This window comes from Myotis brandtii, unplaced genomic scaffold (genome assembly GCF_000412655.1).
Source record: "Myotis brandtii unplaced genomic scaffold, ASM41265v1 scaffold56, whole genome shotgun sequence".
NCBI lineage: Eukaryota > Metazoa > Chordata > Mammalia > Chiroptera > Vespertilionidae > Myotis > Myotis brandtii.
Window position 1 is genome coordinate 959634 of NW_005370080.1, and position 11258 is coordinate 970891.

General features: G+C 43.9%; 1 protein-coding gene across 1 annotated transcript in view; it reads right to left on the minus strand.

The window, feature by feature from the left end:
- Nucleotides 1-1420: 1420 nt before the first annotated feature.
- The window catches only part of CD83 (CD83 molecule), an 18357-nt gene continuing 8519 nt past the window's right edge, over nt 1421-11258 (minus strand). Inside the window, exons 3-5 of the mRNA XM_005878406.2 lie at nt 6214-6418; nt 3865-3971; nt 1421-2562 (exon numbers count right to left, since the gene is read on the minus strand). Of these exons, the coding sequence (XP_005878468.1) occupies nt 2434-2562; nt 3865-3971; nt 6214-6418 (441 nt within the window). The 3' untranslated portion in view covers nt 1421-2433. The remainder of the gene's footprint in view (nt 2563-3864; nt 3972-6213; nt 6419-11258) is intronic.

The following is an 11258-nucleotide window of genomic DNA, read 5'->3' on the forward strand; positions in this document are numbered from 1 at the left end:
GTATGAAATGTTGAGTCTACAACATTTCCATCAAGTTTTCAGCATAAGTCAGTCCAGACAGATAAAGGGCTGCCTCGCCCTAGTTTTCCAGGTCCTGTAATTCTAATAATTCTAATGGCTATGAAGCATTTAGTTTCATTGTGAATTAATCCTCCGAAGACAACATGACTCATTCAGCAAGTCTCCCCAGCACTTTTGGTAAATAGATTCCACTGAAAAGGAATCTATAACTTTTACTGCCATTTTATGGGCATTCATCTTTACAAAGAGCCATTTTCCAAAGTGGATTCACCTATGATGCTTTTATAACTATTACAGCCACCTGCACTAGTTGTTCTTACCATTTGTGGAGTAATGGACCTATTTGAGAATCTTGAGTGAAGCCCCCTGAATCCCAGATACAGAGCTCATGACTTTACATACCCTTCTGAAGTAGAAACCCTCCTCCTCCATCCCTCCTACCTATGGTCATGCATGTCGTCAAGCTGATCATGCACTACCTGGTGGCAACACAATGCTAGGATGGATCAGGGGCACCTTTGGGATTCAGGGGTGCCATTTAACAGAGGTCTACCTGTCATAAATGTCCTCTCTGTCAGAGGAAGGACTCAGCCAGTCTTTCATTTCTAGAATTTCACCTTCGGTTCAGGTTCTCAGACTAATTTACAAACATCCAAACTCATTCCAAAGTCTTAGAAAAAATTTAAATTAAAAAAAACAAACAAACACTCCACCCTGGTCAGTGTGGCTCAGTTGGTTGAGCGTCATCACATGCACCAAAAGGTCACCTGTTTGATTCCAGGTCAGAACATAAGCCTGGGTTGCTGGCTTGATCCCCGGTAGAGGGCGTGCAGGAGGCAGCCAATTGATGTTATGTTCTCACATTGATGTTTCTTCTCCTTCTCCCTTCCTCTCTCTCTAAAAATTTAAAAATCTTTAAAAAAAAGGAAAAACATTCCCTATTCACATGGATACATTTAATAACATGAAATCTGTGACAAAGAGGCAAAAACCCTAAATCAACTTGGCACCCCTTTTACTCTCTAACATTAGTGTAGGTAATGCACACTCTACTAAAGGGGTAAAGTCTCTTTGGAAAACAAGTAGGGAAAGGGCCAAATTTGATAAGAAAAAAACACAACACTTGCCCAAACATCTACGTAACATTTGTGAATTTCCTTCTCCTTGCGTCCCAGAAGCTCGACCCAGCGGCTTGTGGAGGACTTCTGGCTGGTGCTTCAGGAACAGGCGCCTGAACTGACCTCCTCACTCCCCAAAAGCACCTTATACAGAAGACTATGGGAAAGCCTCCCTTGTAGGGTTTTTTGTTTGGGACAATGCAAAACGTAAAAAGTGGAAGTCATTCTCCCCTGCCCAGAACACCACTGCAATAAGGATAATAATGCAATGAAGCTTCAAATGTGTACAGTGAGTGCTTTATACTTTTTTAGAGCATTTTCACACACATTATTTCAATCAACTCATACAACAGCTTTTGGCTTATAACCGAGACAGTAGAAACTAGAGGATCTTGCCCAAGATCATACAGGTAGTGGGGACAACTGGGACTAAACCCAGATTGCATGATTGGTCCGACATTTCCACCGGGTCACTAGCCAGTAAACGGGTCTCTGTCCCATTGTTGTCACCCCAGCTGATGTCTTCTCACTCTCTACAGTCAGGCTGCTTGTCAGTTAGAAACGATAGCTGTCGATATAAATTTCAAAGGGAGAAAAAATACAAGTCCTTCTTTGACAAGCATTATAGAGATATAAAAAATAAAGGTGGCATTCTTTTTTATTGCTTCTTTACACATGTCTTTCCCAGATGCAAAGGCCCTGTTGGGGAACAGTTCATCAACCTGATATTTCTATGTACACATAATACCCCTTAGTAATAGCAGAGCCTTCACACCAGGAAACCATTTGCTAAATATTCCCCACTGTCTCACAGCATGGCCTGTCCATTTCTTCCAGACATAAAACATCTGGGCTAGTACAAGAAACATAGCGAATTCAAAGAGATGTTTCCCAGATGTGCAGCTGTCCTCAAGAGTCTGTCCCAGGGCCAGCTCTGGAGATTCACATTTCCCAAGACCCTTTTCCACTGCATCTCACCATAGCTTTTATGTGACTGAAAAAAGTTCAAAGAGGTTGACCAGATAGCTGAATAGAGCACTGAGAAGGTAGCTGTGAGGAAGCAGCACAAGAGAGCACCCAGCCGGTGGCCCATGCTATGTGGTCATGTGATGGTTTTCAAAATTCTATTCACAGCAAGTGCGGTGGGATTCCCTTTCAGATGTTTCGGTCAGGTGAAGGAATTCCCAGGAAGGCTGCCACCTTCGGTGTGGGGCGCGTTCTTCTTTGTCCTGGGTGACACACAGGCACACCACAGAGCCTTCAACTTTAGGAGAAACATCCTGCAGAAAGTTGCTCATACCAGTTCTGTCTTTGGAAGAGTCACTAGCTCCACAGGCTTGTTTGGGGAGGTGACTGGGAGAAATGCTCGTTCCATTACAGGTTTAGAAAAATCTGGAAAAATACTCTGTTGTCGTGCAAACTTCTGAAAAATACATTAAAAGAGATAAGTGAGAAGTGAATATTTGGAGAAATGCACCAGTTGTCACCTCGATTCAGACTCCATTCACTAAGGGCTGCCTGGACTTTTTGGTTTGAAAGCCCTCATTACGCTGGCTACTCACTCACTTCACACTGGGCTTGGTCTATTTCACTGCTACTTCTAAACTCTAACCAGGAGATGCACTGGTTACAGACTAGGGTCATTTCAGGCCCCTACTGGTAGTTATCTGTATAGAAAAATCAGTGCCCATAGAAACAGGCATTTGCAACAAAAAACTAAAGTCACTCACTTTTAAAATTTACTGCCTAGTAATTCTAACTATCTTATATGCAAATAACTTTATGGACAAAATTACAAGCTCTTTGAGAGCAGGAACTATGTCTTACACCCCTACAGTGCCTAGCTTCATGCCTTCTATACAGTAGGTGCTCACCAGAGTCTTTTACTTAACTAATGTCTAGAGTAGCAACCAGAGAGAGGAGTACATGACCAGAGAGGCAAGATAGTAAATATAGAGATCCAATCAGTGACCAAACTAAGGAGCCCTGGCATAGCTCCTGGGTGAGATCTGTCCCGGTCCCTACGTAGCCAGCCTTTCCTTATGGCATTGAGGCAGATGGGAAAGATCATTTCCTCATGGGTCAGGCCCAGAGCTGACCCTGCTCCCCCACAACCTCAGTCAACCGAGGTGAGCAGCTATGCAGAAGAGGCTCAGAGTCTCTAAGCTGGAGCCTGCTGCCAATAGCTCACGGGCATGTCAAGGATGCCTAAGAAGTGGCCAGCCACCCTCTACCACAGGACACTCTCTGTGTTCCCTACTGCTCTGGCTTCACAGGGTTAATTCTAAAGAAGTGAGTGGAAGTAACAAAATATAAGGAGAGAAGCCCTAAGTGGAAACAGTTGGAGGGCAGGTGAAGGACACTGATCTTTCCCTGTGTGGCTGTGATGCTCACTGGCCTACAAGAACGTGCCTCTGTCCCGGCTGGGGAACAGAAGGTGTTGCCCTTTCCACCACTGTAACCGTGATGCGAGGATCCTTTGGCATTTCTCAGATTTCCTTCAATATCTTACTTCATGTCTCGTCCCAGTGCTCTGTGCAGAGCCACAGGACAAAAAACAAGCTGGGAGCTTGTTGTAATAATTCTCACAGTCCGGGGGCTCAATCAGTCCAGGGCACAGAGACTAGCTCTCTGTTATTAAATGACTTACACTGTCTACAAAACATTCCGATTGGTGCCCCGGGTGATCTTTTAGTAATAACAGATGTCTTAAGAAGATACTTACACAAGTGAAAATGATGAGTGTTAAGTAGAAAACCACCAAAGCCAACAGCAGTACAATCTCAGCTCTGTATTTCTTAAAAGTTGCTTCTCTGCGCTCCTTATGGCATCCTTTAAAAAAATAGGTGAAATATGAAGCCATTTAACAGGACTTTTCTATCATAATAAAAAGCTAAGATGCTTTGTTCCTGCTCGTTAAGTCCCTGTCTCCCATTACTATCCTCACATCTGTGCCATCGGAATAACAACAGTAACGACAGCAGTGGCGGTGATGGCGGCAGCCAGCGCTCACTCTCACTCTATCCAACTGTATGCAATGGGATTGACACATAGCATCTCACTAAATCTTCTGGGACAGGTCTGAGCATCCCATTTTACAAATGAAGGAATCAAGGCTCAGAGAGGCTAAGGGACTAAGGCAGATGGCAGAGTCAGGAGTCAGGTCCAGACTTATCCTGCTGCCCATCAGTCTCCATTTCAAATGTCCGGGGTTTCCTGGCTTTTAATTTGCATTTATATCAGATGAACCACCAGTTGTTGATCAATCTATCTTCATTGTGTTGTGTAGAATGCTGGGTGTCCTGACAGCAGGAGGATTGCAGGACTACAAAATGAGGCTGGGTAAGTAGGCACACTTTTGTAAAATTGTTAAAGCTCCTCCACCGAGACTGATGGTAAGGGTGGCCTAGAGAACAAGCTCCCCAGAGGGGTTAAAGGCTATGGTTGCAACCCTCTGGGAGGCAGAATGAGGCATTCAGCCCAGGAGGGGACATGGCGGAGACAGCCTCTTCCCACTCAAACATGACAGCCTATGTACTGCTTGGGGAAGCAAGGTTGCTAACTGAATCTCCCTGAAGGCCAGGCAGGAGCAGGTGGAGTGCAGATGATTGGGGGGGTTCTTCCCAGGGACAACCTCAAGAAAACTGTCAACCCCTAAAACTGGATTTAAAAGTTAGTGCAATAGTCTAGGGATGAATTCTCACAGGAACCTGTGACTCAAGGTTGAGAATCACTGGCCTAATGCTTCCTACCATGTATTGGGCACACAGTCTACCCCAGGCACTGTACTAGCATTTTAATGCAATATCTCATTTAACCGTCATAGCAAGCCGGTCGTAGAAATTATTATTCCATTTTAGAGATGAAAGAACTGAGGCTTAGAATCGATCAGAGATTTGTCCAAGATCACATGCTAAGGAACAGCATAGCTAACATCTGAACCAGATCTAAGTGACTCTAGAGTCTAATCACCTAGCAAAATGCAGGCCTTCGAAGAGAAAGGAAAGAAAATCAGCTTTGCTTTCACTTCATCTCTGCTCTTCCCTGCCGGGTTTCTCCCATTTCTATCATAATATTCATTGAGTGCCTACTTGTGCCAGAGACAGCAGAGACGAAAGCAGAGAATGGAGCATGTCAGGTGTAGGAAATTCTACAAAGACAAACAAAGCAGTGTAAAGGGCTAGAGATGGACAAGGGTTATGCTGTGATGGGTGTGTGTGTGTGCGCGCGCGTGTGTGTGCGTGTGTGTGTGTGTGTGTGTGTGTGTGTGTGTAATAGTGAACCAAATCAAACACTAACCAATAAACACTGATTGTGTTCTTGGGAGAATCAGAATATTATCTTGAGTCAGATTCCTTTGAAATACTGGATGGGAAAAAGTAGCTATTGTAAAAAAAATCAGGGATTATGTGACGACAACAACATGTTTGTCATTTCAAGTCTCAGCCACTAACAAGAATTGGGCAGAAGTCAAATGCAAGGCATATATTAAGCTACATAAAGATGTTATTTTAAAAAATCCAAGAGGAGATGATCCTTGTCTTGACACTTGATTCATGGAGCAAAAACGTGTGTCAGTCACTGGACATGATTTTCTTGCTGTATTCTTTTCCTTTGGCCTGAGTTGAGATATTGGGAAAGTTAACCTCTATAAAGGGAGAGAGAAGTGCTGTTCCTGTGTTAAAAAGGTAGAAACATGAAGCAGCTATGTTTCAAGGCCCCAGATGAGCAGAATAGTACACAGTTATCTGGTGTTTGGGGACCACACAATTTCTCTGTCTTCCAAAAATCAGACTTAGATACTTCCTATTTGCTCCACAGCACTCTTCCATAACTAAATGACAGTCAAGTTAATTACATGAGGCATCTTCCCCAGTCAGGCTGGGTGGATCTGTCCTCATTTACAGAAAAAAGGACACAAGTGATGGCATTCTTGCAGTAGAATTTAGCTTTCAGCCACAGATGTGCTCCAAAGCTTCTGACTTAGGCTCCGGCGGAGAGGGTCAATTTTAACACCTACAGAAAGTGCACAGGCATTTTGCAAGAAGAAAACAAGTGCAGCAGACCACCTCACCTGTCACTTTCAAGGTCACTGTGCCACTTTGGTTTCTCTGCCCTTCCGGCCCCTCCAGAGTGCATCTGTATGTGCCCGAGCTGCAGCTGGTAGTGTTTCGGATCTTCAGGGAATACAGCCCTTCACTGGGGGCCTCGAAAGGGCCCTCCTGCTCCATCTGGTGATGGTTCTGCACCTCTATCCTCTCTTCACCGCTCTCTGTAAGCTGTTAAAAAAAAGAATCATTAAATCATGCTCTACTGACAGATCCGCAAGCACTGAGCCTCCACACCAATGTGCTGCCTCTTGTTTTCACAAAACCCACCCTCCACAGATGTCTGGAAACAGTTTATTGTATGGATGTGTGACCTTTGGGGGGCGGGGGGGAGAGAATCGATGACAATTCTTTAAGGCTCTGTTTGTTTTGGAATTACATCAGGACTGTATTTTATGATCCTTCATATCCCATCCTCTACCCTACATGAAAGAGAGAGTGTTGCTATTGACGCTGATGATGAGTTGACGATGATGATCTGATGAAATGGGTAAATCACTTTGAATCAAATTTTGTTGCTGGCTGTTCTATATTAAATGTCCTCTTGTGTTCTTCAGCTACCAACTCACCCACCGACTGACTCTTATTTTTGTATTCCAGCCTTCGATTTGGAAACATTCCTAAATCTGTTAAGACCATTGCCAGACAATGATCTGACTTAAGCTGTTCTCCAAAGACAGCATATCTGTGTGATCATCCAAGACATCACAGGAGGTACCACACTTACTCTACTAAAGTAGGAAGACAGGTGACAGTAGTGCCATGTGGAGATTCTGTGTCAGATCATTTGGTCATATCGAGACACACGTGAAAGGATAGTTACAGCTTAAATTACTGTACCCAGGACAGATCAGCCTGTAGATGCCAAATTTAGCCAAACTAATTGGGTGGGTTTTCTTTCCCTGAACTATCTTTATGACTAATTGCTGGGGTCTCTTCGTCATTTCCTACTTCAAAGATTAGGCACCCGCTGCACTCACCATCAATTCTCTTTTCCCCAGGTATATACTTAATTTGCCTAATTAACTTGCCCGTCCACCTTCCAATGAAATATTTCAAACTTCTAAAACAGACTTAAACAAGCAGGGAGGTGAATCACTGTGTTCAGTGCTCAGCCCCTAGCCCTATGCTGAGTGGCTGGAGACCAGCAGGAGCCTGGGTTCAGTGGCATTCCTTTCCTGTCCCCAGCATTGTAACAGCACCACAGAGCCACCCCAGGGTAAGACACAGCATTAGCAGGCTTCACTGTCACTGTCTTTGCCTGCACCTGCCAGTGCTTCCTCCCTCATTCTGGGGCACCTACAACTCCTCTCCTCCTTCTCAGAAGAGAATCGTGCAGGGAAATATATAACCAAGGGATCAGGGGGACACCCAGTGATGCCAAGGCACTTAAGGAGAGAAAACACACACACACACCCTCAGTGGTTAGTTCCTGCTTAATTTATTAAGTTAGGGGAACATGCTACAAAGTCACCAGAAAGCTCCGGTTCCAGCTTCCACAGCCTCGGGTGTAGTTAGCATTCCTGTGGAGTGGGCTGCAGAGACATCTGGTGGCAGATTTATCGCTCCTGCATGGAGCCCTGCTCCACTCACTGGCACGGGGCTGCTAAGACTAATGGCTTTTCTCAGGCCCAGTCTATGAATGTAAATCCTATTTCTTGATGGTTCTTCTAGTGTTGAAAGGTTCCTTCCTGAATAATCAAGGATCTACAGACTGGGGCCTTTAGGTGTTCAAAAATAAAGGGAAAAAAGGAGGTGTGGCCAAGGAACCTTAGAAAAAGTTAAGGCGTCCAACGGATTCTAAAACACATATAACATAGCTCAATGTTTCCCTTTTCAGGACTAATTAAACCACACACTAAGGCAGCGATGGCGAACCTTTTGAGCTCGGCGTGTCAGCATTTTGAAAAACCCTAACTTAACTCTGGTGCTGTGTCACATATAGACATTTTTTTGATATTTGCAACCATAGTAAAACAAAGACTTATATTTTTGATATTTATTTTATATATTTAAATGCCATTTAACAAAGAAAAATCAACCAAAAAAATGAGTTCTCGTGTCACCTCTGACACACGTGTCATAGGTTCGCCATCACTGCACTAAGGCCTCATCATGTGCTCACACCTGTCCCCCCCACCCCTCACCTGAAGAGGTGCCCCTTCCCACCAGAGCTTTAGATGGGCCAGGTGTCCAAGACCATCAGGGGCCACCTGTTCCGAGACTCCCCCATCTCTAGTTTGAACTAATCAAGTCAGCTAGGTCTCTGCAATTTGCACGGTGATGTCTTTTCAAACTTAACCTCCAAATGCGTTCAACTTGCTAACAGATTTCACTGGAACTGTTTTGCTAGAAATCTCTGCATCTGAAGAGACAGACACTGGCTGCAACAATCATTTCGAGGTGATCTGCCTCTGGTTTTCTCCTCTCCTGGAGCCTCCTCTCCCATCCAGTGACCCCCTCCCTCAGCTCAGAAAGGCCCTAAAAGTCAAGATCAAAACTTCCAACCCCCTGGAGCAGGTGGAAAATAAACTATTGTGCTTATTTACTTATTTGCCATGCTGGCTGCTGGGAGCCTCCCAGGCAAGTACTGTATGCCCAGCTGATCAGAACTGCTGGCAGTGGCCTTCTGCCCATATGCAGAGGAGAATTCATTTCAAACATCGCCAGTAACAACAGCAAAAAGTAATTTATTTGATGGCCAGATTTTCATGGGCTTCTAGCAAAAACCTCCAGCGGGCCTCTAGTTATTTTCAATAGCAAAGCCAAGGCAGGGTGAGAAGAACAAACAGGAGAAGTAGGGAAAGGCAGAACAAAGAACCCCAAAGCGACCTGCAGAAGTGTGATGTCCTGAGCCACACAGCCAGCCATGGGATCACGGCAAAGTATCTCAACTCCCACGGGGTCATCTTCCAATGGCCCCTCCCTGGGTCTTCCTGAAAGACCCAGAGAACAAGGAACGCTACTGGCTTCACCTGGGAACTCTTGCCACAGTAACAAACAGCTCTCTTTGCCTGGTAACTCGCTCCAGCAAAAGGAACCTGTACATTCACACGATGTGCCTGGAAATATTTCATAACCCTCCTCTGGCATCAAGCTGTGGGTGTAGACAATGCCTATTCCCCTTCTTTTTGTTATTGTAAGATATGCCTTTGTGGGTGAACAAGGGGCCACATACCAAACCTTGCAAGCTCAGGGGAGGCCTGCATGGCGGGCCTTACAAATTCAGAGAATGAAAGTAACCACATAGGGTGGTCTGAACGTAAAAATTCCTAACTAAGAGCAGGTCCCAGCAGATAGTCATGTTCTAGGCTTGTAGCTTCCTTGACCAAGGCCAATCTTTACCTTAACTGAGCCTGTCTGTTGTGTTTTTGCATCTAAGAGAGCATACCTTTGAAATGTCAGACTAATCTCCTTTTCCAGATCCCTCAGGGCACAACCTCCCACCAGAACAGGAGACCACAGCCCCCTCATTGTTATCTTGTTCCCCACACATCATCTCTATGTGCTGTAAATGTTAGTTACTAACTAACTGGTACCCACCAATGTAAAAGAAATATGTGTTTCTCCATTTCGCCTTTTTAGCCAGTCCCAGAGATTTCCATGCTTTGCTTTCTCCCGCCCCCCGTGACCGATCACTAGTGGATTGCATGTAACTCTCCTTACATCTCCTCCTTTGATTCTAATATATAAAATAAGCTGCAAAACTGCATTTCTCTGGAGCATTTTCTCAATCCGGTAGATTTTGCTTCCCGGCAACTGTCGTCAGTTTGGCTCAAATAAACTCAAAAATTCTCTACAGGTTTGGACGTGTCTTGTGTCAACACCTTCTCATGTGACTCCATCTGGGGAACCTGGGCCTTGTCTACAGCCACAGACACAGTTGTAGTGTTGATGTTAATGCTGCATGCTGAAAGTGGGAGTGCCCACTAGCAGTACCAAGACACTCCATATGTGAAAGTTCAAATCATTGCCTGCAGCCCTGTGCCCGAGCAGATAGCACACTGTGGGGTCAGCAGAGTTCACTGTGGCGGCAGCATCGGTGTTTAAGAACCGGATGATGATGGAGTAACAGCAAACGAGCCATCCTCAACTTTGCTTTGTTTTATGAGTTCGTATAAACATTTGAGCTGGCTCAAACTCAACCACTGGCAAGAACGGCTCTTTAAACATTCCAAATCTAAACGTGTTTCACTGCCTCTCTGCAGACACATTATTGGAAACAGTAATTTATTACAAAAGGAGCCCTCCGATGCAGTCACAGCCAAGTGTAATTGACAGGAATGATTTAACGCACCCTTTACTAGTACAATGCTGATATTGTAGTGCACTAGACCACAACACGATCTGGGCAAATTAACTCCTCCAAACACTCATCACAATTATATTTTTAAAATCTTCATTCTCTACATTAACTCTTTTGCTGGCCAGTCTACCTTTTTGACTGAATTAGAAAAGGAAAAAATACAGGATCTCACTTTCAGAAAGCCTCCGGACTTTTGACTTGTCTCAAGGCTTCCAAATTGACTAAATTATTTACATACCATATTCTTTCTCTAAAATTGCAATTTGACCTTAAGAAAACCACGAGCCCTAAATTAAATCAACTCTCTTTAATTTGCTGAATACTAAATCAATCAAATACAAGTACTAATTTTAAGGGCATATGAATCAAGTTCTTTTAGAAATGATGGACAAATTTGAACTAGAATAAAATAAATCAAATAAATAGTTGAATATGGCTGAAAATGAAACAATATTTTAGTCAAAAACTCTATTGTATAAAGTGCTTATTTAAATTTACATCATTTTATCCAAATATATGCTAACCTCCTGGATTACTATATTTGAATATAAGAGGGCAACACTTCTATTCTTATCACAAAGAAAGAATTTTGACCACAAACCTAAAAACCTAAAATCCAAATTTATCATTCATGAGATCTATTAAGAACGTGATAGGAAACTAACTACAAGAAAGAGGTTATTTGTGGGGCAATGTGTATACGGC